The sequence below is a fragment of the Rattus norvegicus genome, chromosome 1 (genome assembly GCF_021556685.1).
Source record: "Rattus norvegicus strain SHRSP/BbbUtx chromosome 1, alternate assembly SHRSP_T2T, whole genome shotgun sequence".
NCBI classification, from domain to species: Eukaryota; Metazoa; Chordata; class Mammalia; order Rodentia; family Muridae; genus Rattus; species Rattus norvegicus.
In genome coordinates, this window is record NC_141534.1 from 225,896,027 (window position 1) to 225,919,350 (window position 23,324).

The following is a 23,324-nucleotide window of genomic DNA, read 5'->3' on the forward strand; positions in this document are numbered from 1 at the left end:
AGTCAATCCTACAGTCGATGAACTGTACTGTGCACTAAGCTTTTGCTATTTGATCAAATCCATGTGCTGAGACTGCATTCTGCCTCTACTGCCCCAAGCTGTTTGCAATACTAAGAAACCATGCACCGAGCTTTATGTTCATTAGACAGTCTGTACATCCGAGTGCAAGACAAACAGCCACCCCAGCATCACAGAGAAGAGAAATAATCCTACGAATTAAAAAAAAAAAAAAAAAAAAAAAACAGAAAGCAAAGACACTGGCAGATGCCATGAAGGAAGGAAGGCTGGTCTTACGGAGTTGACTCCTAAGCTTAGCATGGCCTGGGTAAACAAGTGACAGAAGCGCTCTAAGACCCATTAGCACAAGAGACAGGAAGCCAGGCAGATGTTAGGAAGCACTGACAGCCACATTAAAAAGCCTGGATCACTCACGTACCCGCACACAGAGCAGAGAGAGAGTCAGTCCAAGCAGCTGTGGTGGGAGGAGTGGGTGGGGCAGAGATGAGGTGCTCGAATAATCCCATGGCTTCCAAAGCAGGGCTGGCTGCGACATGAAGGGTTGAAGTGGATAGAGAAAATGGGTGTTCACAAGCACATGGAAAGGGGGTTTAACTGAGTACCAGTGCTGTTTGTGACCCTGAATGATCAAACTGGCTCTTGGCATTCTTCAGACGAGAAGAGAGTTTGTTTTAAATATACACATCCTGCCATGCTGGGTGTTATTTCAATTTTTCACAAATGAGCTGACCAGGGGAACTAGGTAATCAGTGTCTTCTCTCTCCCTGTGCAATCAAATGGAAAGGATGAGCTCAAAACCGGGCTGGTGCTTTTTTCTAGGCTAACAGGGACAGAGTTCACAGAACCATCCCCTGGGAGCTGTACTGGAAGGGACTCTGCTGACTGTGTGTTCCAAAGTAACAGGCAAGCAACAGCACAAGAACTAAGCCTGACACCTTTGTCTGGGCTGCATCACCCTATCACAGGCTAATTTTAAACCCTGGGCTTCCCGTCGGAATGTTTAAAGGCAGCATGACTGAAAAAGCGAGCAGAATCATTCGCAGGCAACCGTTTAGATGACTCAGGACTTTAATGTTCTTCATATCGTCAATCGAAAACACTAACACATGAACAACCAGAAAAGACCTCAGCAAAGATCTGGAATGTACAGATTGCCCTGGTTAAACTACAAAAACAGCCATGCGATCACAGTTTGGGGGTGGGGGTGTAACTGAGTTTTGTTTAACAGCCTAACCGAAAAGCAAAGAAACAACCATTTCTTCTACTTGTGGCAAGAAAAGTAAATCATGGAACTCCTAGATCCTTCTCATGAAGCAGCTTTAAAAGGCAGTAGGTGGAGGGTGCCAGTGTCCACAACAGACGACGGTCATGCACAAAGTCACGGGCTGAACGAACTCTGAAAAGCCTCTACAGAACTGTTTCATTAGAAATTCAAAAGCATAGATATAAACCGTATGGTGTTTAAAAAAGTTCCCACTCCATAAACACGGCCTATCATGCCTGTCTTTTTATGGGAATTGCAGTACACAGATCCAGAATGCTCATCAGTCACTGCTGACTTTAACCAACAGCTGCAGAACCTGGCCGACTCACAGCTGTCCGTCCAGCACATAGGACCTCTCAACCTCCTTGGGATACGCTCCTAACGATAAAGAACCAGTTGGAACCAGCAGGGAAAAGTCCAAGGCAAGTCCTTCAACCCACCTAGAGAAAGGAGCAAAGATGACAGACAGGTTGAATTCATTAGAAAAGCAACAGGAAAGCTTTCAAAATGCTTCCAGGCCGAGTAGGAGTGAAGGTGTCCGTTAGCTGGGAGTTTCCTCGGCTCTGCAGAGCCCCGTGGCTTAGTGGTTATTCTTTGAAAAAAGAAATCTGTAAAAAGCACGTATGTGAAAGAGTCCATGTCTGTTAAGTTTCTGTAGAAAACCCCGAGTTACTCTGAACGCTGCTCACGGGGGTGAGGCTGGTCACATTCACAGCTGATGCATCTCCAGAAAGTTCTTCATGAAGGCAGCCAACTTCTCCACATCTTCAGTGGTGACAGCATTATACAGAGACGCTCGGATGCCGCCCACCGACCTAGAACAACAGAGACCAGACCAGTAAGACTAAGAAAATCGGGAGAAGGCTCATCAGTGCTAAAGCCCTCGCCTACCGTATATAAGGAAGGCTGCAGGTTTGAACCTCAACATCACAGAAGAACAGGAAACGTAATAGGCATCTCAGCTTTGGCACGGCACAGCCTTCGCTAACCGCCTGCTCCCACCTGAAACCATTCCCGCAGGGAGCATGAAGCTTCCCAGTCATGAGGAAATCCCTTGTGGTGAAGATCATCCACCACGCTCCCACTGAATGACCTCAAACGAACTATGGTTTGAATGTAGCTGTTGGCGTGTTATTGGTACAAATGAATGGGTTTCCCTGGGCATTTCCAGAGATGCGTGCATACACGGGGCTTTGATCGCACCTTTGATAAAGAAGGAACTAAATGAGGGGATGGGGAAAAGAAATCCAGATGAAGAGGGTGACTGGGTTTGGGGGCCATGCCACTTGCTACGCTATGCAACGGTTCTAACCACAGACAGAGCACTCTGCTGCTGCCTGTCTCCTGTTCAGAGAACCTGATGTTCAACTGAGCCCAGTGACGTCCGTTAACACCAGAGTGGAGCAGGCGGCCCAACCAGAGGTACCTTCGGTGCTGATGAAACCCCATGCAAGACGCACTGCAACCCAGCCAGAAGCGGGCTTATTCCCCAGCAAGTCTGTAATCGCTACCCTCGTCTATGTAAGTCCTGCGTTTGCTGCTTTCTGCCTCTGACAGGCCTGGGGACAAGGCGCACTTACCTGTGCCCCTTCAAGGAGATCATGTTGAGTTCTACGGCCTTGTCAAGAAATCGCTTCTCCAGAGCTTCATCCCCTTTGCTGTTACCAATGCGAAACGGAATGTTCATCCTGCTTCTATTCTGGCGCTCCACCGGACACCTGAAAAGCATGTTTATCATCCCAACGATGTTTCTAAGAGCTGAAATGTCATCGACAAATGTACAGGCTTATTAAACAGTATGGAGGGCTGGGGCTGGCATTCCGCTGACAGAGTGCTTAACATGTACGAGGTTCTGGTGGTACAAGCTGGTAAACCCAGGAACTAGGAAGTCCCAGGAAGTTCCAGGAAGAACCACGAGGATCAGTGTTCAGGGTCATCTCTACCACATGGTGATTTCAAGGCCAGTGGGGCTAAATAAGATCCTGTCTCAGAACTAAACAGATGAATAAAAAGAAGGAAATGAAAGCAAACAAACTCTTCCCCAGATGTTCTAATTTACCAGTGGGGGAAAGCCTCATTCACATAGCAGTAGGCTAGCATTCACTTGTATAACTTGTATCTAATCTCTGTCAGACTTGGTCCCTTCACTTGAACATTAGAGGCAGCACTGTCTCTGTTTCACACTATCTGTGACAACTGAGTGGGTCATTCACAGAGCTACGAGCACATGTCAGCCACACAGCATGAGTAAATAGTCCCTTCTCCAGGGCAGCAGACAAGCTGGGCCTTCACGTGGCTGAAGACCAAAATCTGGACTTGTAGCTCATGCCTGCTGATCACCCACCCTGCCATGAAAGGAGGAAATGACAGGAAACAATCACATCACAGACACATCACGCACAGCCTCATGTCCCTCCTACAAGACTAAGAAGGGACTCGGTCGTTCTCCTCTAAGGGAAAGATGGCAGAGGGGATCGGACTTCCAGGTGAGGAGAGGGGTGAGCTGGAGAGGATGACGAAGTTCCAAAATGGCAGCCTTGTGGAGCAGTGTTGAGGAGTGGACCATGCAGAAATAGGGAATTGATTGCAGAGGAGGAAGAGGGATGGGAGGACTGTGTGGAGGAGGAGCCTGCCAAGCTCTGGCTCAGTGAGCATGTTGGACTCCTGGGAAGGATGTCTGGAGGCACATGGCCCTGTCCATGGAGAGACTGCAGACACTCTTCTGGCATTTGACTACATCCAATGAGGATGAGGGCTAGTGAGTTTGCACAGTAGTAGATCTCTGGTTTAGAAAAATAGTATGGGGGCTGGGGAGATGGCTCAGTCAGTCAATTACTTGCTGTGCAAGCATGAAGACTTGAATTCAGAAACCAGGCACTCATGGAAAGCCAACATGGTGGTACACCTCTGTAATCCCAGCTAGTGGCTAGAGAGCCACTGTAAGCCAAGAGTTCCCACTGACATGTGTGGGATGATTTCATTACAGAGGTAAAGGCAGGTACAAGAGACAACGAGGCCTGTCATTGGATGAGAAGGAAGGATGGGCGGGAGAAAAGTCTGAGGGAAGAGGAGGAAACTGGAACAGAAGAGACTACAGAGGAAGCCGCAGAGAGAACATGGAGGCTGACTTTAAGATTCCACTCTGTGTATTTATAGGTTGTTGTGAATATTCTTAAGGGATGGATTGTACAGGGCTTTGTATGTCTAGGTGGGCAATTGTATCTTATCAACTGGATCAGAGGTTATTGTGCTGTGTGTTCTTTCATGTAGCGATTTAAGTTTAAGAGAGTGTGTGGTGGCTAGAAACACTAAGCCATCATGGAATTGGCATGTGTGTTTCTGGCAAGATATCTACCAGATATCTTGGTGCACTGCGGTGCCGGACCTAGTAGGGGATGAAAGACAGCTTTTTTTTTTTTTAATAATTTTACAACAACAGATGGCGCCCCACGTAGGGGCATGTTAAGAGAAAAGTGATGGGCCCATGTTTTATTGGTCTAGTTATCCAAGAATGCCATGTACCCTTCACCCTCACAAACTGCAGCATCAATCAGTCTTTTCTATTCCATGTGGCCCATGAAATACTCAAGCAAGTGCAAGTTACTGTCCAGCAGATACATCTATTACAACAGAGTAAACCTCAAAGAACCGTGACAGGGCGGGAGAGATGGCTCAGTGGTTAAGAACACTGACTGCTCTTCCAGAGGTCCTGAGTTCAAATCCCAGCAACCACATGGTGGCTCACAACCCTCTGTAATGAGATCTGATGCCTTCCTCTGGTGTGTCTGAGGAAATATATCTTTAAAAAAAAATCATGACCATTAAAAATGGAGGTTCTGGTTTGCTCACTGAGTATAAATGTTTATGCATATACATGGAACTGGATATATCAATATAACACATTCACAACAGATCACATGATATATGGCCAACGAACATCTGTGCCCATCTGAGGGCTAAGGAAGATCAAATGCCTTTCTATCCATGATGCTTCTAAATCCGAGGTACAACTCTAGGTGCATCCCGTCTGCCATTATAGTGAAAAGCTTGGTGTGCCATGTTGGATAGTGGACACATGTCCATCTCTCGTCATCTAGAATTCATGAATCTGATCTCTTTGGAACACTTGTCTTTTGCAGACAAGATGATGACAATGATCTTCAGGAAGCTATCATGAAAGGTGGGAGTGTCAGCCCGTGCCTATAATCCCAGCCCCTGCTAAAGGAAGGCAGGACAAATCCAAGGCCAGTCTGAGGGACATAGAAAGTTCAAGGCCAGCTAGGGATACATAGTGAAAACATGAAAAACCTGACGTATTGGGGACACATAAGTCACATGGTTTAGTTTTGTAAAAAATAAACAAAAAGAAAAAAGGAAAACAAGAAAGGAAAAGGCCCTAGAGACCAAGACCAAGATAATACAGCTTAAGCCAAGAACAAGCTAGAAGAGAAGAGAGATTCTTCCAAGAGTTTCTGAAGGGAACCAAACCCAAGACATCTTGATCTTAAACTCTGGGCTTCTAAAACTAAGAAATTCTGTCATTAAAAGCTGCTAAGTTCATGGATGTTTTCTTACAGCAGTCCTAGGCAGCGCCTACAAGATCTATGTATGGTCTAGACCTCACAAATGCAGCCAATGAGCAACACATGATCGCCCATCCCTGGCATGAAAATATTTAACTAGATAAATACTGCCATAGCCCATCTCATTCAGACTGCAGGTGAGCGATGGAGACACCTGTCCTACAAGAAAGGAGGCAGTGAACTTTGATAGAAGGGGGTTCAGTGGGCAGATGGTTTATACTGTATGAGAACCTGAGTTCAAATTCCCAGAGCCCACATAATGTCTGGTGGGGCAGAATGCATCTGTAATCCCACAACTTCTGAGATGGGAGAAAAATCACCGGAAGCTCATGGGATTGTTAACCTGGTAAATGTTACTATGAAGAACAAAGAGACTGTGTTTCAAACAAAATGGAAAGGAATGGCTGACAAGGAGGTTGTCCTCTGACCTCTACAAGCAAAGTGTCTGTGTGTGCATGAGCATAAGCCCACACGGGGAGATGGGTATCAGAAGCAGGGATTTACAACATGAGGGACCAATAGGAAACCTTGGGCAAGGCTGATAGCTTCCTGCAACAGCTTTCCAGTGTCACAAGGGAGGAAGGAGCAGAGAGGGGTCCTATCCCGGACAGCAATGCATACTTCCCCAAGTCAGAGTATTTGGGGACATGACCTGCATTTGTTGCATTTTCCAGCATGGGGTATAAGAGCAAAGAACTTCCCTACCTCTGCTCATGAGGCATGGGACCATCATCACCAGCATACCAGGTAAGTTTCAAGGAGAAGAGTTTTCAATTCATAAGAGATACAACGCATTGACTTACACATAAAATCCTTGAGAATTATCAATAATCTCATAAATCATTTGGGATTTGACGGAGCTGAGCTTCTCCATGGCTGCGGCCCCACCATTGTTCTTGATCCATTCCAGGACCATGTCCATGACGTAGATGCTAAAGCAGGGGTAAAACATAACACCATTAAGCTCACCTCTGCGAAAGCCAAAAGGACATGTAAGCAAACCGGTATTGGGAGTCACACTGACACTGTTAGCATCGTTACAAATGGATAAAAGCAGACCACCAAAGAGCGTGCCACAGACTAAGCCAATGCGGCCGCAGCTCATGTGATACTCTAAAGAGGACCCTCTAGGCCCCCTGCAAATGGGGACCACATATCCCCATCTCTTTAGACCAGCAGGTAACAACCCTGACTGAAGAACTCCTACATGGGGGTTGCCTAAGACCATCAGAAAACACATATATTTACATTACAATTCATAACAATAGCAAAATTACAGTTATGAAGTAGCAACGAAAATAACTTTATGGCTGGGAGTCAGCACAACACGAGGAACTGGATTAAAGGGTGGCATGGTTAGGAAGGTTGAGAACCACTGCTCTGGACTGTCTTCCCAACCCTACCCTAAGCCAGCTCTCCACACCTCCTGAATCCCCCAAGTCCCTTGGTCCTATGTGTGATCCACACAGGGTTGTGGGGTCTGCCTTGCTTTTGCTTGACCACTCCACTTATTTATTCTAAACTTCTGTGACCGTGTCTATGTCTTAGACTCTAATGCTACAGGGCTGGAAGCACACACTGTTCTTTTCTATCCCAGAGTCCCGGGTCAGTGCCTCACCTGGCAGAGGTGGGCAGTGACGGACACCACAGATTCCATCACCGTCCAGACACACCACAAGGGACTAGTCACCATGAAAACGTAAGCCTTGTCTTCACCTTTGAGGACACGGTATCATCACTACCTGTGGTGGATACCTGGTAGTGGCCTAGCCTATCTTGTTACCCCATATCCCACATACAGAATCAGCTGCAAGATTTGCTCCCCTGGTCATAAGAGGTAGACATGAGGCTTAACTACACCAATCAGCAGCTTCCCTGGAATCTTCCAATCCGGGGTGGGTAGAGGCAGAACTAGCACATCCCAGGTAGAAGATGAGCCCCAGCAGATCTCATCCCTAGCTAAACAGAGAAGCCAACATGCTGGCTAGAGAAGAAAGGCTCAGAAATGGAGAGCAGCCCACCTGTGACCTTGGTGAGTCGGAGACTGAGGCAGGCGGAAGGATGTTCAGCCTGGACTACATAGAGAGCTCAAGGCCAACCTGAACCACAGATCAAGACTGTTCTCAAAACGAAGCAGAAAAAGGAAAAGAACTGGAGATTAGATGGTGTAAGCTTTGTGTCCCTGGTTCTGAGGCCCAGCCACAAAACACAGGCCTATCCCTTTCTGAGCCAAGTGTTCAGACTTCTTATCTCCCACAAACCCATGCTTGGCACAGAATCCGGCAAGAGCAGCCGACACAAATGGTAGCCATTAGGTACCCACACTAAGCTGGAATTAAATGGAATTTGAGAATGGCAGGTGTTTGCCAACTATCTTCTGATTCCCTTTAAAAAGATCCCACATACCCCTCACTGAAAGCCCAGAGAGCAGGAGCGGGTCTCCTGTCCTCCTTGAGCTTGGACTATGCAGATGTCAGCTCCCAGGTCCATTCGCTCTATAGTGTAGCTGTGTCCAGGTGTAGAATAAAAGTGATCTATGGGAGCTGCAAAGTCTGATGGGAAGGAAGACTGAGCAAAAATGGTGACAGGGATGCCCCTGTTGACTAACATGTTGTAGTAGGCCATGGCAGATTTGTGTTCCTGGTTCTAAGAGGCCCAGCCATAACAAGGACTATCCCTTTCTGAGCCAAGTGTAAAATCTCTTATCTCCCACAAACCCCGTGCTCTACACAGGGCCTGGGGCCAGCAGCCAAAGCTCTGCAGAGCTCTGACAGCCCAAGGGCTGCCCTCAGAAACCTCTGACATGGACTGATTGGTCATTCGCTGTCTCAACCAGGTGGGCCAAGAACCCAGGAGTTTCTTCCCAGAAGGCAACAGAAAGCAACACCAGACACACAGGGACATTACAAGAAGTACATAACCGCAAACTGCTCCTACCTGCGTCTACAGCCCACTCACCTATGAACCACAGAACCTCCCAGGCTACCAGAGCCAAGTAGAATCCTGACTAACACTTTTAGGAAACCATGGTCACTTTTTACCTGATGCTTTGTTATTCCTCTGTTTCAAAACTGTAGATCCTCTAAGAAAATCCAAACCAGCTAGGGCCTGTCTCAGCCAGACCTCAGGGTCAACACGTGAGCCTATGTTCAGGCTTGCTGCCCATACACTTCTTAGGACCTGAGCAGGCCAAAGCAGCAGAAAGCCAACACACTTCTACAGACTGCCTGCAGCCAGTCCCCTTAGCCTGGGTCTCCAAGGCCTCAGCAAGCAGCAGCTGGATCTAAAGGAAGCAGGCTGCTTAGAAAATAAAGCCAGCCCTGGGGAGAAAGCTGCTGCCTGCTTTCTCACCCCACTCCTGGCTAAGCACTGCTAGGACCCAGGTGAATGCTTATCACCGGTCTTTTGGGCTTCTACCTTACTAGCTCAAATCTCTATCCTCTAAAGCAAAAGCTCTTGAAACCATCGAAGCCTTACAATGCTAGGTGGATCCACAGCTTGGGTCCAATTCTTTCCACCATGGGTGAACACTTTTAACTGGCTGATGCCTCTACTTCTAAGCTGGCTACCTACAAACACACCAAATAGCTTACCACCTAGCCTACCTGAAATGTCCTCTGCATCCAGCCATGAAAAGGTCAGTGGAAAGGGGCAGCATCTAACCTGCATTTAACCTCACAGCAGAATGCCCACAGTGCACTGCTGGGTTGAAAAGGGAACCACACAAGTCTAAAGAGCGTGGGTCACAGTTCACTGACACAATTAACAGATGATGGCATACATGTGACCTCTTCAAACTCCTGAATTTGGCAACCATGGGTTCAGCCAACCTTGTACAGAAAAAGATTTCAAAATCAGAGTCTAGAATGAATGCAAACAAATCCTTTCCTTGTCATTACTGCTTTCCCAATACAGTATATAAGTTACTTAGAGCACTTATATTAGGTATCATAAATAACCTAGAGAAGGCTTAAAGCATGAAGGAGGGTGTGCACAGCTATATGCTAGGCCATTTTTTTAAAGAGATTTGACCACCTAAGAACTTTGGACTCCTTGCAGGGAGTAGGGGGTAGGTCCTGAAAAGAGTGATGGTTAATGAGGAGTGACTGGATAGGCAGGCAGTGTTTCCCTAGTAACTTGGAAACTTTTGCTGAGTGGGTGCTATTTATATATATAATATATTAAAACAATATAAATTATACCCTGCATGTCAGTGTCAGAGTTTAGGAAAGGTCACCAGAAGTCTCCAGGCTGCAGATGAGCTCCAGATGGGATCTGGGTCTCATACCTCTGTTAGAAGCCTGTGAACGCCTTCACACAGCTGGTCCTAAGGTCAGCTCCCATCACCTGAGGGTTCCAGCTGCGCCCCTCCCCAAAGAGCCTCTGCACAGGCTATCTGTCACCCCTGCATTAGCTAAACCTTTGGCAAATGACCTTGAACTCCCGATTCTTCTGTCTCCTAAGCCAGGGGATACAGGTATGTCACCATGTCTATATTGTCACCAACTGAAATAAGATAATTGGATAAAAGACATTTTTCCCTCACATTGGAGATAAAAACAATGCTTAACATCTCGATATGCATAAGTAAGAAGTGTTTTATGAAATTCAAAGGGTTGTTTAGTATCTTCTCTAAAAGGACTGAGAATGTTCGACCAATGTGTTAAAAAAGGATGCCATCACACTCCTTCATTCCGGCCCAGTTCCTGCATAAAGCTACCGACAACAATTCATGGCCCAGTTTATCCAGAAGAGTCAAACAGTTCCCAGGGCCCACAGTCTCAGGGCTCTGACCAAACAAAGAAAACAAAGAACATCACTTGGACAAGTCTCCATCCTTATCTGCCTACGTGTGGAGTGGAGAGGGTTGAGGCTACCTCCCCTGCCCCGAACACCCCGTCATCTCCACGGGAAGATGGCTCTAGGTGAGCCATTTTCTATCCATGAATGATAAAGCACTATAGGGAACTTTGAGTACTTAAGTCACATTGTCTTATCAACAAAGATAAGAATGAGGCAGGGGGTACTGGGATAACCACCAAGCCCTACCTTTTACCTGTTCTGCATCTGCTCAGTTTCAATCTACATATTCACCAACCTTGGTGCTTGGAGACACCACTACAATCTGAGAAAGAAGGCCAAGGCCTTCAGAGGCTTAGCCCAGGGGCTGGCATGTGGACTTTTTAGGTGTCCAGCCTTTTCCACTTCCCACCAGACATCTGGCCTGTTCTCTCACTGTTCACAAGGAAGTGTTCAGTGTAACTTAACAAACCACATGTAAACATGCCCATCGCCTCTCTTTAAACTCAGTCTTCTAAAGCTTCACCCTGGAGAACTATAAGGCAGGGATGTAGGTCTACCTTCTAACCTCCTGCCCACACAGCCTGGTACCTCAACTGCTCCTCTAGGAATCCAACTGTTGGGTTCCCATTGGTACCCGTGGCTTCAGTTTTCCACTGCCTAGAACCCCAAAAATAAGCAGGGTAATGTGAGATAGAAGTGAACCCCACCCCACCCCTTGGACAACATTCATCGTAGAAACATCTTCAGTCCAAGGTCCAAGAGTAAGGAATGATCAGGAGAGTTAATCCCAAAACACTGGGGGTCAGGGTGGAGACAGGAGACTGTTTTGTATCAGGTGGGTGACACAGAAACACAAGGGAAATGTCCAATTGGATTTTAACAGCAAACTCTTCCCTTTCTGGTGTGTGTGAGAGTCATTTTCTACAGCAGAAGGAGAGAGCTCCAACACACTTGCCCTAGCCTGACCCTGTTCCTCCTGGAAAGTCACCATGTTTGAGACACAGTCCATGGCGTTTTATCTGTAGAGACTTTATGGGTTAATGGTCAACAGTCGGCGCCTAGATTATCGAGACCAAGCAAAAACAGAGGCTGTCATCTTTACCAAAGGCAGTAGCAAGAAAAACTGACCAAACAGTGCCTAGAGGCGAGCTGGACAAAGGTTGCTGAAGTGTGTCTGGGGCTCCTGGGTCACTGGCTAATGAAGTACACTCCACTTTGCCTCTGCTTGAACAGAAGACTCCAGAGTCCCAGAATTACCTGAAGCATGGAGGTGTGTTATACAAAGAGTTGTTCCCAGCCTGCACTTTGTAGTCAAGGACTGATGGGCACTCTCTGAGGGCGAACCCCAGCAGGTCATCACGGACAATCACTACCGTCACCCCAGCAGAGCCAACATTCTTCTGAGCACCAGCGAAAATCACACCAAACTTTAAAAAGAGAAAGAAACATTGGCTATTTTAGAAGCATCTGTAGTCAGTCAACCCTAAGCCACGCACGCCAAGATCTAGCTTTCCCCTAATAGCTTTCAATAAAGCGACCCATTTCTGCCTAGAAGCATGTCATACTACAGAAATCTCTACCCAAAAAGCAAGCCAGCACTTCTGAGACCCAAGGCCTGGCCTTTGCCCAGAGGAAGTTTCCCACACCCAGGACTGTGAAGCCCTGCGACATACTCGTGCTCTCGCAATCCTTGTCCTGCTTCCAAACCAGGCTTTAGAGCAGGCCCTCTCAGAGCTGGAGAGATGGCTCAGTAGTTAAGAGCACTTGTTGCCCTTACAAAGGATCCTGGTTTGTTTCGCAGCACCCACACAGTTACTCACAAACGTCTAACTTTAGTTCCAGGGGTTCTAACACCCTCTTCTGACCTCTGAGGACTCAAAGAGCACACATGGCCCCTGTATATACATACACTAATATACATATAACAAGAAATTATTTTGACTAAATAATAATATAGGCCTTCTGGTCCAGGCTTGGTGGTACACAATTGTTAATCCCAGTTCTTGGGAAATGCAAGCAGAAGATATGGAGTTCAAAGTCACCCTTGGCTTCATAGTGAGTTCAAAGCTAATCTGGTATATAAGACCCTCTGGATTAAGGTATAATTCAGTAATAAAACAGGCTTATCATGCATAAAGCCTGGGCTTCACACACAACATTGAAAAATAAAATAAAATGGGACCTCCAATCTTTGGTAACCAAAATGAAATACTATCTTTTAATCTAAAAAATTATTTTGCACAACTACTGTTTTCATAATTTGAAATGACAAATATTTCAGTTACATATTTCCATTAAATATTGAAATAGTTAAAATATAAATTTTTAAAAATGTAAATCAATGGGCTGCAGAATGGGTCAGTGGTTGAGAGGACTTATTGCTTCTCAGAGGACCTGGGTTCAGTTCCCAGGACTCACATAGTGTGCTCCTCTTCTGACCACTGCCAGCATCAAACACACGTCTGTGGTACACACGCATACAGGCAGGCCAAGCATCCGCTCAGCAAGATAAAATTAATCAATCTAAAAAACATTTAGGTCAAAATTAATCAATATGAACTTCCACTTAGAAAGACTCAGGAGTTGATCTGAAGGGGGCACTGCAAACAACAGGCGTAAGACACTCACTGCAGGGGAATTTTCAAATATACCAATGTCTAACATTTTGTTATGCGAGATACGACCTGCCTCTTTATCCCCCATGAAATCCTTGGGAAACCAAGTAGGTATAGGGTGTATGGTTTACAAGTGACATGGTTTGGAGCAGCCAGACATGTGCAGTCCCAGCACAAAAGGTGACAGTAGCCTGGACTGAGCCATGTAGTAAGACCCTTCTTTAAAGACATAGAATATGGCTATAAACCAAATATTATAAACATAAATAATGGAACATTAGTCTAAAACTAAAGTTCAGATATTGGCCACAACATAAAGCCATGAAGACACCAGTGAATTAAGCGAAGCCTTGAAGGACAAATATGATCCCATTTATGGGAGGTCCCTTGAGTACAAATTCACGAAGCTCAATAGTGGTTGGCAAAGGTTGGGGTGTGAAATTTTAATGGGACAAAGTTTCAGTACAAAATCTGAAAAGTTCTTGGAGCTGGACAGAGGTGAAGGCTGTGGAGCAATGTGAATGTGCTTAACACCCCTGAGCTGCACGCCTACAAGCAGACAAAATGGGGCCGGTGAGGTAGTCCAGACGGTAAAGAGCCCACCAACCACATGCATGCCACGGCAAGTGTGCATCGTGCACACACAGACATAGTAACAGTAGGTAAATGTGTGTGTGTGTGTGTGTGTGTGTGTGTGCATGCATATATGTATGTATGTATAACACACACACATTAAAGAGTCTCACTGCATACCTTTGGCTAGCCTGGAACTCAAAATATAAATCAGGCTGCCAGTAAACTTAAAGAGATCCCCCTGCCTCTGTTTCTTGAATGCTGTGATTAAAGGTTGGTGCCACTGCACTTAGACTTAATTTTTGTTGTTGTTTTGAAATAGATTTTCTCTGTGTGGTCCTGGCTGTCCTGAACTCACTTTGTTGACCAGGTTGGCCTTGAACTCAGACATCTGCCTACCTCAGCCTCCCAAGCTGTGGAATTAAGGGGGTGCTCCACTATACCTGGTTGACTTAAAAAAATTTTAAACTATGACTATAATAATACATTCTGTTTTAAACATATTTTACCACATTAAAAAGGGGAGTACCGGGGTTGGGGATTTAGCTCAATGGTAGAGCGCTTGCCTAGCAAGCGCAAGGCCCTGGGTTCAGTCCCCAGCTCCGAAAAAAAAAAGGGGGAGCACCATAGGCAGAGGATCTCTTGTGAGTTCAAAGCCAGCATGATCTACACAGTGAGTTCTAGGACAGTGAAGGATAAGACCATGTAGAGACCCTGGCTCAAAACTACCAAATTAGGGTGAGGGGAGGGTGGCACAGTGTTAAAAATTAAAACTCTTTTTAGAATTGTCTAGCAGGATTTCTGACCTTCCTTAGAACCACCACCACCACCACCACCACAAAAAAAGGCGGAGAATGGAGATAGCTCAGCTGGTAACCTGAGTGCCACACCAGGAACCACAGGAACCACAGGAGCCACAAGAAGGTGGACAAAGAGAACCAACTCCATAAAGCTGCCCTCTGACTCTACACGTGCACCTCTCTCATTCAAACTCACATAGGAACAAACACCAGGGTTTGGTAACCTGACTTTGGAGTGTGCATGCCACTCCCCAGTGTTCTGCCCAACAAGTTTTCAAGAGCCACTGCCAAAGGTGGGCAAGTTCCCGAGGCCTGACGTAGGCCCCAAGCACAGATACCTATTCAGATAGGTAATAATAAAAGAAGCAGCTGTCAGCTATTTACTGACATCTATCCTGGCTCCAGACTCCCCAAAGTCTTTCCTGTGTGCTCATATACCAAAAGAGCTCAAAGAAACATTCACTGGTCCCCTAAACCAACCTTTCACACTCTACCTTGGAAACGTCCACTGGCCTGGATAAGAAGTTTGAGGACATGTCACAGACCAGCACTGCTCCCTTGACGTCAGGTATGAAGTCAAACTCCACGCCATGCACAGTCTCGTTTGCACAGAAGTACACGTAGGAGGCGTCCGGGTTGAGGTTCCAGGTGCTTGGGTCTGGAATTTCTGTCACAGAGGGCAAATTTGAGACTGCATACTTCTTTCCTTTTTTTTTTTGCATGCAGACTGATGTCACTGGTTAACTTCCTGAGGGGAAGACTAACTCCAAAGCACCAGACGAGAACCCGGACTTACCCACTCATTCCTGCCACCACTGCTCGAAGCTGGGGAAAACCCATCACCCTCTTAGCATTTACTGGGCACACACAGCATTCCAATGAGGCACACTGGTGCACACACGTAATCCAACACTTGAACAGTTAAGGCAAAAAACACTGCTCTGAGTTCAAGGCCAGCCTGTGCTATACCAAAACCACCAGGACAAACAAGGTAGAAAGACCCTGTCTCAAAAGACCAAACAAACCAACAAAAGGAATGGCGGTCATCTGAGAGTTCCTTGTCATCAAGTATCCGTCTACGCTATACCTGCTGGTGTCTACTAGCTTCTTCTTAGGGCCCCAGTGCTTACCCATTCTGGGTGCTTGTGGTTCCAGCAGAGCCAATCAAATGTATACCGTTAAGGGTAATCAGTGAGTGCTTCGTAGCAGGGTATATGATACTATTATTGGGATGTTCTAGCAAGGGCACTGAAACGTAGACTATAACAAGCTGAAAAACAACTGCAGCCATCTTCCTAGAAAAGGGACCGAGTTCCAGACTACAGTCTACTATGGAGGAGATAAGGTGCGACTAAGACATGGCAGCATCCCTGGGGCCCTTGATCTCCCCATAAAAACACCAAGCTGTTCCTGGGCTTTTAGGTAAGCAAGACACTCATCATTCTGAAGGAGGCGTCAGGAGACCGCCATAGCCACACAATCTAACTGAGATCACCACTGTCAGGAGGACAGTAGCAATGGAACAGGAAGGGCGATGGCTAGCCACCACCTCGCCGGGCAGCTTCAGTTCCCAGAACTTACTTGTGTAACTTCCAAGTTTAGGATGAACAATGTTCACAGTCCCAAACTTCTTGGCTTCTTCCGCAGCCTTAGCTGACCAAGCCCCGGTCACCACGTAGTCGGCACACCTTCCAGCTTTCAGGCCAATCAGATTTAAGGGGACGGCACTGAACTGGCCAGTCCCACCTCCTTGTACAAAGATCACCTTGTAGTTGTTGGGAACAGCTCTAGGCATAAGAACACGGGACCATAAATACATAAACGAACACGTCAAATATGGAGGTGAGGGCTGCTCCACTAAATGCACACTTTCCATCTAACGCTACAGTGGCTGGGGAGATGGCTCTGCGGGTGAACGCCCAGTCTGCTCTTGCAGAGAACAGAGGTTCAGTTCCCAGCACCCACATTCAAGCAGCTCACAAATGTGTAACTCCAGCTCCAGAGTATCCAATGTCCTCCTCGGGCCTCTGTGAGTGCACACATACATGCAAACACACACATCCAAAACAAACCTTAAAAGAAAAAGAAATACGGTAAAATCTCGCTACCACTTTGCCTTAGCCAATGTAGTCATTTGTTTACAGGTTTAACACTGATGGCTTTGACACTGACGATGGTCCAAATGCCCTGCTTTTCTTTAGGGAATTCCACTTCTGCCGCGCAACCCTCAGAATTCAACTATGGCCAATCCCAACTATGGGGATGAGCAGTGAGTAAAGCAGGTCAGTAAGAGCTGGCCTAGATCTTTGCTCAAATCATGATGATTTTGGCCACTGCGGACATTCTAAACAAAGTGCTCAGTATAGAGAATAATGTAGTAGACACCCAGGCTTATGGCACAGAGAACAAACTAACAAGTTGGTCTTTTAAGAAACCATACAATATAGGGCCGGAGAGCTGGATCGCACTGGTTGAGAGCATTTACTGCTCTTGCAGAGAACCTAGCTTCAACTCCCAGCACTGGTCACAACGGTCTGGAATTCCAGCTCTAGGGGATCTAACACTTACTCTGACCTCTACATGCTCCCATGTGATGCACATACATATACTCAGGCACGCGCGCACGCACACACACACACACACACACACACACACACACACACTCTTGTTAAAACTTACAGCAATTCCCTCACAAGATTCTCTGTGTTGCTAATAATCTTGGCGAAATCTGGTGACCTGTGACTCATTTCTGTGGAAGCAAAGAAACAAAAACAAAAGAGTAACAACAAAGAGTTCAAGTATTAATACCAAATAAAAATGGTTGTAAAATTTATGGAGAAATACTGTTAAGGAAAGCTCTGAGTTAGATGGTAGGCACATCCTCACTCACTGGCTGGACAATTCCTGAGCTCACACTAATGCTGAAACGGTAACATTTCACTCCTACGGTCACAGCACAGTGATTTTTCAAGTGCCACATTAACCGATCTTATCGGACCCTGCTCTACCAGAGATCTAAGCAGGAGTGATGGCATACCCACGTCTTTCCCTAATCCCACATTCAGGAGGTTGAGGGCTTAGATTCAAGGTCAACCTGAGCCAGTAGCTGATTCTGTCTTTAAAAAGAAGGATCAAACACGGTGGCTTCCTCCTATAACCTTAGTGTTCAGAGACTGAGGCAGGAGGATTGCCTCTGTCAAGAGTCTGAAACCAGTCTAGACTACTTTAGGAGATTTTATCTTAGGGGGAAAAAAAAAGCTGACATGATGGCAAACGCCTATAGTCCCAGCACTTGGGAACCACACACAGGAGAATCTCTGCCAGTCCAGGTCAACCAGTTCTACATAGTTAGATACATAGAGACCCTGTATCAAAATTTAAAAAAAGGAAACAGGGGGCTGGGGATTTAGCTCAGTGGTAGAGCGCTTACCTAGGAAGCGCAAGGCCCTGGGTTCGGTCCCCAGCTCCAAAAAAAAAGAACCAAAAAAAAAAAAAAGGAAACAGGAGCAAACAAACAAGAAAGATACTTAAGAATAGCCCCAACACGGGTTTGGGGATTTAGCTCAGTGGTAGAGCGCTTGCCTGGCAAACGCAAGGCCCTGGGTTCAGTCCCCAGCTCCGAAAAAAAAAGAAAAGAAAAAAAAAAAATAGCCCCAACACATAGGAACAAAAATTAACACAGGAAGACAGTCCCTTCGCACAGTACAGCCCATACAACTTGCAAGAAAATAGACAGATGTGTAAATTTTAGAGTTTGGAGGTTCTCTTCCTAAACAACATAGAGGCAAAGATTTAATAAAGAAATTACTAATGAGCAAGATCTTCCTAGAAGCTTGTGAGCTTTTTAACTTACAAAATAAACTTTATACTGAATGTGAAGCAATATTACATATACTTGGTGGCCCCTTATGCAAAGGTATAGTATCTGCTAATCTCACATCTTGTGCTCAGTGAAAACCAAGTACGTACGACCCAGTGAGCTATGCCTAAAGTTCTCGAGCACACTTAAGTTTTGTTAGCCTTGATTCCAGCAAACCTGTGACCCAAGACTTTAAAGCTAAACGGACCTGTAACTGGGATTAAAGGCGTGTGTCATCATGCCTGCCTTTTTTTTCCCCCCTCTAAGATAGGATCTCCTATTGTAGCTATAACCTATTGCTCTGTATGGAAGGCCATACAGAGCCAAGCTTGGGCTGGAAGGATTGCCCCTTTTTAAACTGGGGATAGTAACAGAATCCAAAAGTAAACCTTACCAAGCACACTGATGCCAAGTCCTTTGTAGTCCAGTAGCTGCTTCTGTATCTCTAACAATACCTGGGAGAAGAAAAGAAAGATTTCAAAATTCTGTGCACAACTTTCCCTCTCACTCACGCCTGGGAGGTGGGGACAGCTAAGCAGAGGCCTGGAAGGTGCCAAGCCCCTTCCTGCCCTCTCCAGAGCCTCACAGGCACAACTTATACCAGCAGAGCCTGAAGTTAGGTGACATGATTGAGTCAAGATGCTTTTGCAAAGACATAAATTTACTGATTTCCTAGAAAACATGCCCCCCTGGAAATCCCTTTCACCCCTCTCTTAAAGGCTCACTTATTAAACATACAAAGTTCTCAGCTCAGAGGCCAACAGGAACAAAAACTATGTCCAAATCATACAGGAAGGTGAGTTGGGGGTGGGGGGCAGTAAGGATTCTGACAGGGTGGCAGTGGAAAGAACCTGCTGGGAATTAAGATAAACTCCAGGAGCTGAGGCTTCATGAGAATCAAAAGTATCGATAAACATAGAGATAAAGCAGTTGCTTAGCACACAGGAAACCCAGGTCTCACTTCCAGCAAAGCCGGGGGGAGGTGGAGGAGAGAGAACATGTATTCAACCCAGACTGAAAGACTTTCATTCAGTTGTGGGCTACATTTATTCCATTCTGATAAGGCAGCCTTCGAAGGGCCATGGGGATTTATTGATGTGACGTTAACTGGGAAACCGATCGTTCACATAAATTTCTCCTATTAAATCAAATAAGCAATATCAATTCCCCTATAATGCAATAGAAAACAGAAGGGAGGGATGTAGCTCAGAGGTTTAAGATGTGTTGGGCACTCTGGGGGCCCTTGGTTCAATCCCCAGCACCAAGAGAAAGGAAATTAGGAGAGAGGAAGGAAAGGAATAAAAGAATCAGAAGTAGAAGGAAGGGTGGAGGGAGAAGTAGAAAACAGGAGATATATATATATAATATATACATATATTATATATATATATCTCCTCCTTATCTAAACCAAGAAAAACAAACAAAACAAACAAAAAAAAAAAACAGCATTAAAACCTCCAGAGAGCTCAGTTTGGCTAAATAAGAACGTCTCCATGTTGAATGTGGCTGAGACAAGAAATGGATCCTGGCAAGTAAATAAAAGATATTCATAAGAAAGGCTCAGGCCAGGTGTGGTGGCACAGGCCTTTAGGCCCAGCACTCAGAGGACGGAAGCAGATGGATCTCTGTTGAGTTCAAGGCCAGCCTGGTCTACATGAGTTCCAGAGCGTTGTAAAGAGACCCTTTCTCCAAAAAAAGACAGATAAATAAATGCTCTAAAATTAAACACCAACTGCAAAAGATCCTGTGATAAAGAATCCAAATCGGAGATGGCATCAAGACAGTGTGGTGGCACACGCCTTTAATCACAGCACTTGGGAAGCAGAAGCAAGCAGATAGCTGAGTTTGAAGCCAGCCTGGTCTAAATAATTAGTAACAGGTTAGTCAGGGCTATATAATGAGACCTTATCTCAAACAAAAATAGATACTAGCTAAGAACCGGCATAGACAGAAGTTCTGTAACTTTAACTAGTAGTGGAAGACCCTTGTCAAAGGGTCTGAATCCTATCCTGCCGATCTAGTGTAAAAAAAAAAAAATTGGGCTGGAGAGATGGCTCAGTGGTTAAGAGCACCGACTACTCTTCCAGAGGTCCTGAGTTCAAATCCCAGCAACCACATGGTGGCTCACAACCATCTGTAATGGGATCCAATGCCCTCTTCTGGTGTGTCTGAAGACAGCAACAGTGTACTCACATAATAATAAATAAATCTTTTTAAAAAAATTATATGTTGAAACTACATTGGCCATATACATGTGTGTGCAATATACATGTATATCAATATGTAAATTCTGTGTATCTATCAATAAACATTTGAGTAAATATTAGTGAATACATTCCTGTTTTTAAATGCCTGCAACAGATTCTTGTTTTTTGTATGTTAAACAAGATTAAACAGGACCTGCTTTTACAAGTGGCAAGAGCTCTCGCAGATCCCTTCACCACCCACCTGATACCACCTTTGAACTTGTTAGTCTTCTCTTTCCTTTTTATAGATTTACTTTATTATTCATTTATTTATACATATACCCTCAGAAGGCAGAAGACATCCAGTACCCTGGAGCTCGAGTTTTACAAGTGGTTGTGAACCAACCAAAGTGGGTGCTGGGATCCAACTTGGGCCCTCCACTCTTAAGTGCTAAGCCATCTGTCCAGCTCTGCACTCATCCAAGTGCATTCCTTTAACTCACGGGAGGAAGAGTCATGAAGAGAAGGGACACACTGTTCTTCCAGGAGTCTAGAGTTTGATCCCCAGAACCCACATCAGCTAGCTCACAACCACCTCTAACTCACTTCCAGGCACATGAACTCATGCGCCCACACCCGCACATGAATACACATGATTTTCAAAATAAAAAAATTTATTTTACAACCAAAACCACTTTAAAAAAAAAAGACTTCTAGCCAAATGCTAGAGCCCCGAGCCATCTCTCCAGCCTCAGGCACAGCATTTCATAAATTTCATTATTCTTTATGGACAGTCAAAAATTTTGAAAGTTTCTCAAATCTTTATAATTCAACTAAATCAAGAAGACTCCTGCATTAAAGTTAGCCGCACGTCCATAATTCCTACACACTGACTAGTTTTGTGTCAACTTGACATTGTGGGTAGTGCCACCCCTGGGCTGGTGGTCCTAAGTGCCTAAGCCTATAAAGGCTGAGAAATTCATGGAGAGCAGCACCCCTCCATGGCCTCTGCATCAGCTCCTGCTTCCAGGTTCCTGTACTCACTGCCTTTGAACTGTTATAGAAAGCTGTGAGTGAAATAAACCCTTTCTTTCACAAGTTGCTTTTGGTCAGTGTTTCATCACAGCAATAGTAACCCTAATTAAGATACCCTCTCTTGGGAGGTGGAGGAAGGAATAGTTCAAAACCAGTTTGCGGTACAAAGTAAATTCTGGGCTAGCCTGTACTGAGACATTACCTTACCCAACCTGGCAAAAAAAAAAAAAAAAAAAAAAAAAAAAAAAAAAAAAAAAAAACAGCTCTCCAAAACACAGAGGAGTGGGGTTGGGGGAGGCCTCCAGAAGTTCCCACAGTTCTAGCAAAGAACGTCACGGAAGATGACTGCAGTGACTGCAGAATAAACCCTGTCGATTGTGCGATTGTGCGGCTGTTGCCACAAAAGTAAGGCAACTTTCTCCCTCTCACACTGTGTGATCCTGTTTCTACCCAACAGAGACCGTGGTGTCCCGGGGAGATCGCCAGGGTTCAACAAAAGATAATTGTACAATTCTTGGCCATGCTTGCGCGTTGTGGCAACCGGTTATCAGATAGCAGCTTGGGCAGCTGGTCCATGGGCTGCAGGCCACGAGAGGCATCTCATTCCGCACAGCTGGGGTGCGGGAGGAACTCGCGCAGGACGGGACGGGATGGCACCGGGATCAAGTGAATGGACCTTGGCCAAACAGACCAAAGCCTTTCAAAGTCTGCGGAGACAAGCAGGTTTCCAGGAGAAAGGTTTGAGGACTGGGTGAGTTCGGTGGGGGCCAAGAGGGAGAGACCGGCAGTTTTTCGATTTCTGAGTTCTCAGCACCCGGAGCTTACTGCGCTCCCCGGAAGGAGCCGTGCTCGCCCCCTGGCCTGCCAGCCGACCGCTCATTCATTCACACTCCCACGCTCGCCGGTGCACGCCGGAGCCGCTGAGGCTACACCGCCGAGAGGCTGGGCCTGACTGAAGCTGCAGGTAAACACCTGTGCATAGGAGCACACTTCGGCCTTAGCAACTATCTCCCCATGGTGGCATTCCGGCTCACCGATGTATCTCAACAGCCGCATCCCGACGCCCCGCATCCCGATGCCGGCACTCCGACCGAACCCCAGCCATCTTACCGAGTACGGCAGCTTAGCAGGCCCGGGCCCAAAGTTAACCACTTGCTTGGTGGCTTCCATGGTGCTAAGGCGACAGAAGGGAAAGTGGCAGGAGCAAAGACCACGCGAACAGCCCGCGTCTCCGGATGCAAAGGCAGGGCGGGCTTCAGCTTGCAGAGTCGGCGCTCCATTAGTTCGCTGTCTCAGGACGCGCACTGATTGGTTCTCACTCAGAAGCTCGCCTCCCCATTGGCCGCGCTCACTATCGGAGCGTGTGATCAATTGCTCCTCCTGGAGTTTAGAATTTCAACCCGCCTTAGCAGTCAACGCAAGAGAGCAGGGGATTGCACCAGCCACCCGCGTGGCGAGGTGCCTACTGCCTTCGCACACCTCTGGGCGCAGAGTCCCTTTCCCTGGCCTCTGAATAACTTCGAGGTGGCGCGCAAACCCATTGCTCCTGCCCCACCCCTAGCTAGCCAGGCAGAACTCTGCAGCATTT

General features: G+C 46.2%; 1 protein-coding gene across 1 annotated transcript; it reads right to left on the reverse strand.

Moving 5' to 3' along the window:
- Positions 1-1,068: 1,068 nt before the first annotated feature.
- Psat1 (phosphoserine aminotransferase 1) lies at positions 1,069-22,923 on the reverse strand. The gene is given in 9 exon segments (NM_198738.2): positions 1,069-2,097; positions 2,863-3,000; positions 6,669-6,797; positions 11,926-12,095; positions 15,151-15,323; positions 16,238-16,443; positions 17,336-17,405; positions 18,910-18,970; positions 22,847-22,923. Coding segments are annotated over 9 exon segments (1,113 nt in total). The 5' UTR covers positions 22,907-22,923; the 3' UTR covers positions 1,069-1,991.
- Positions 22,924-23,324: the final 401 nt, after the last annotated feature.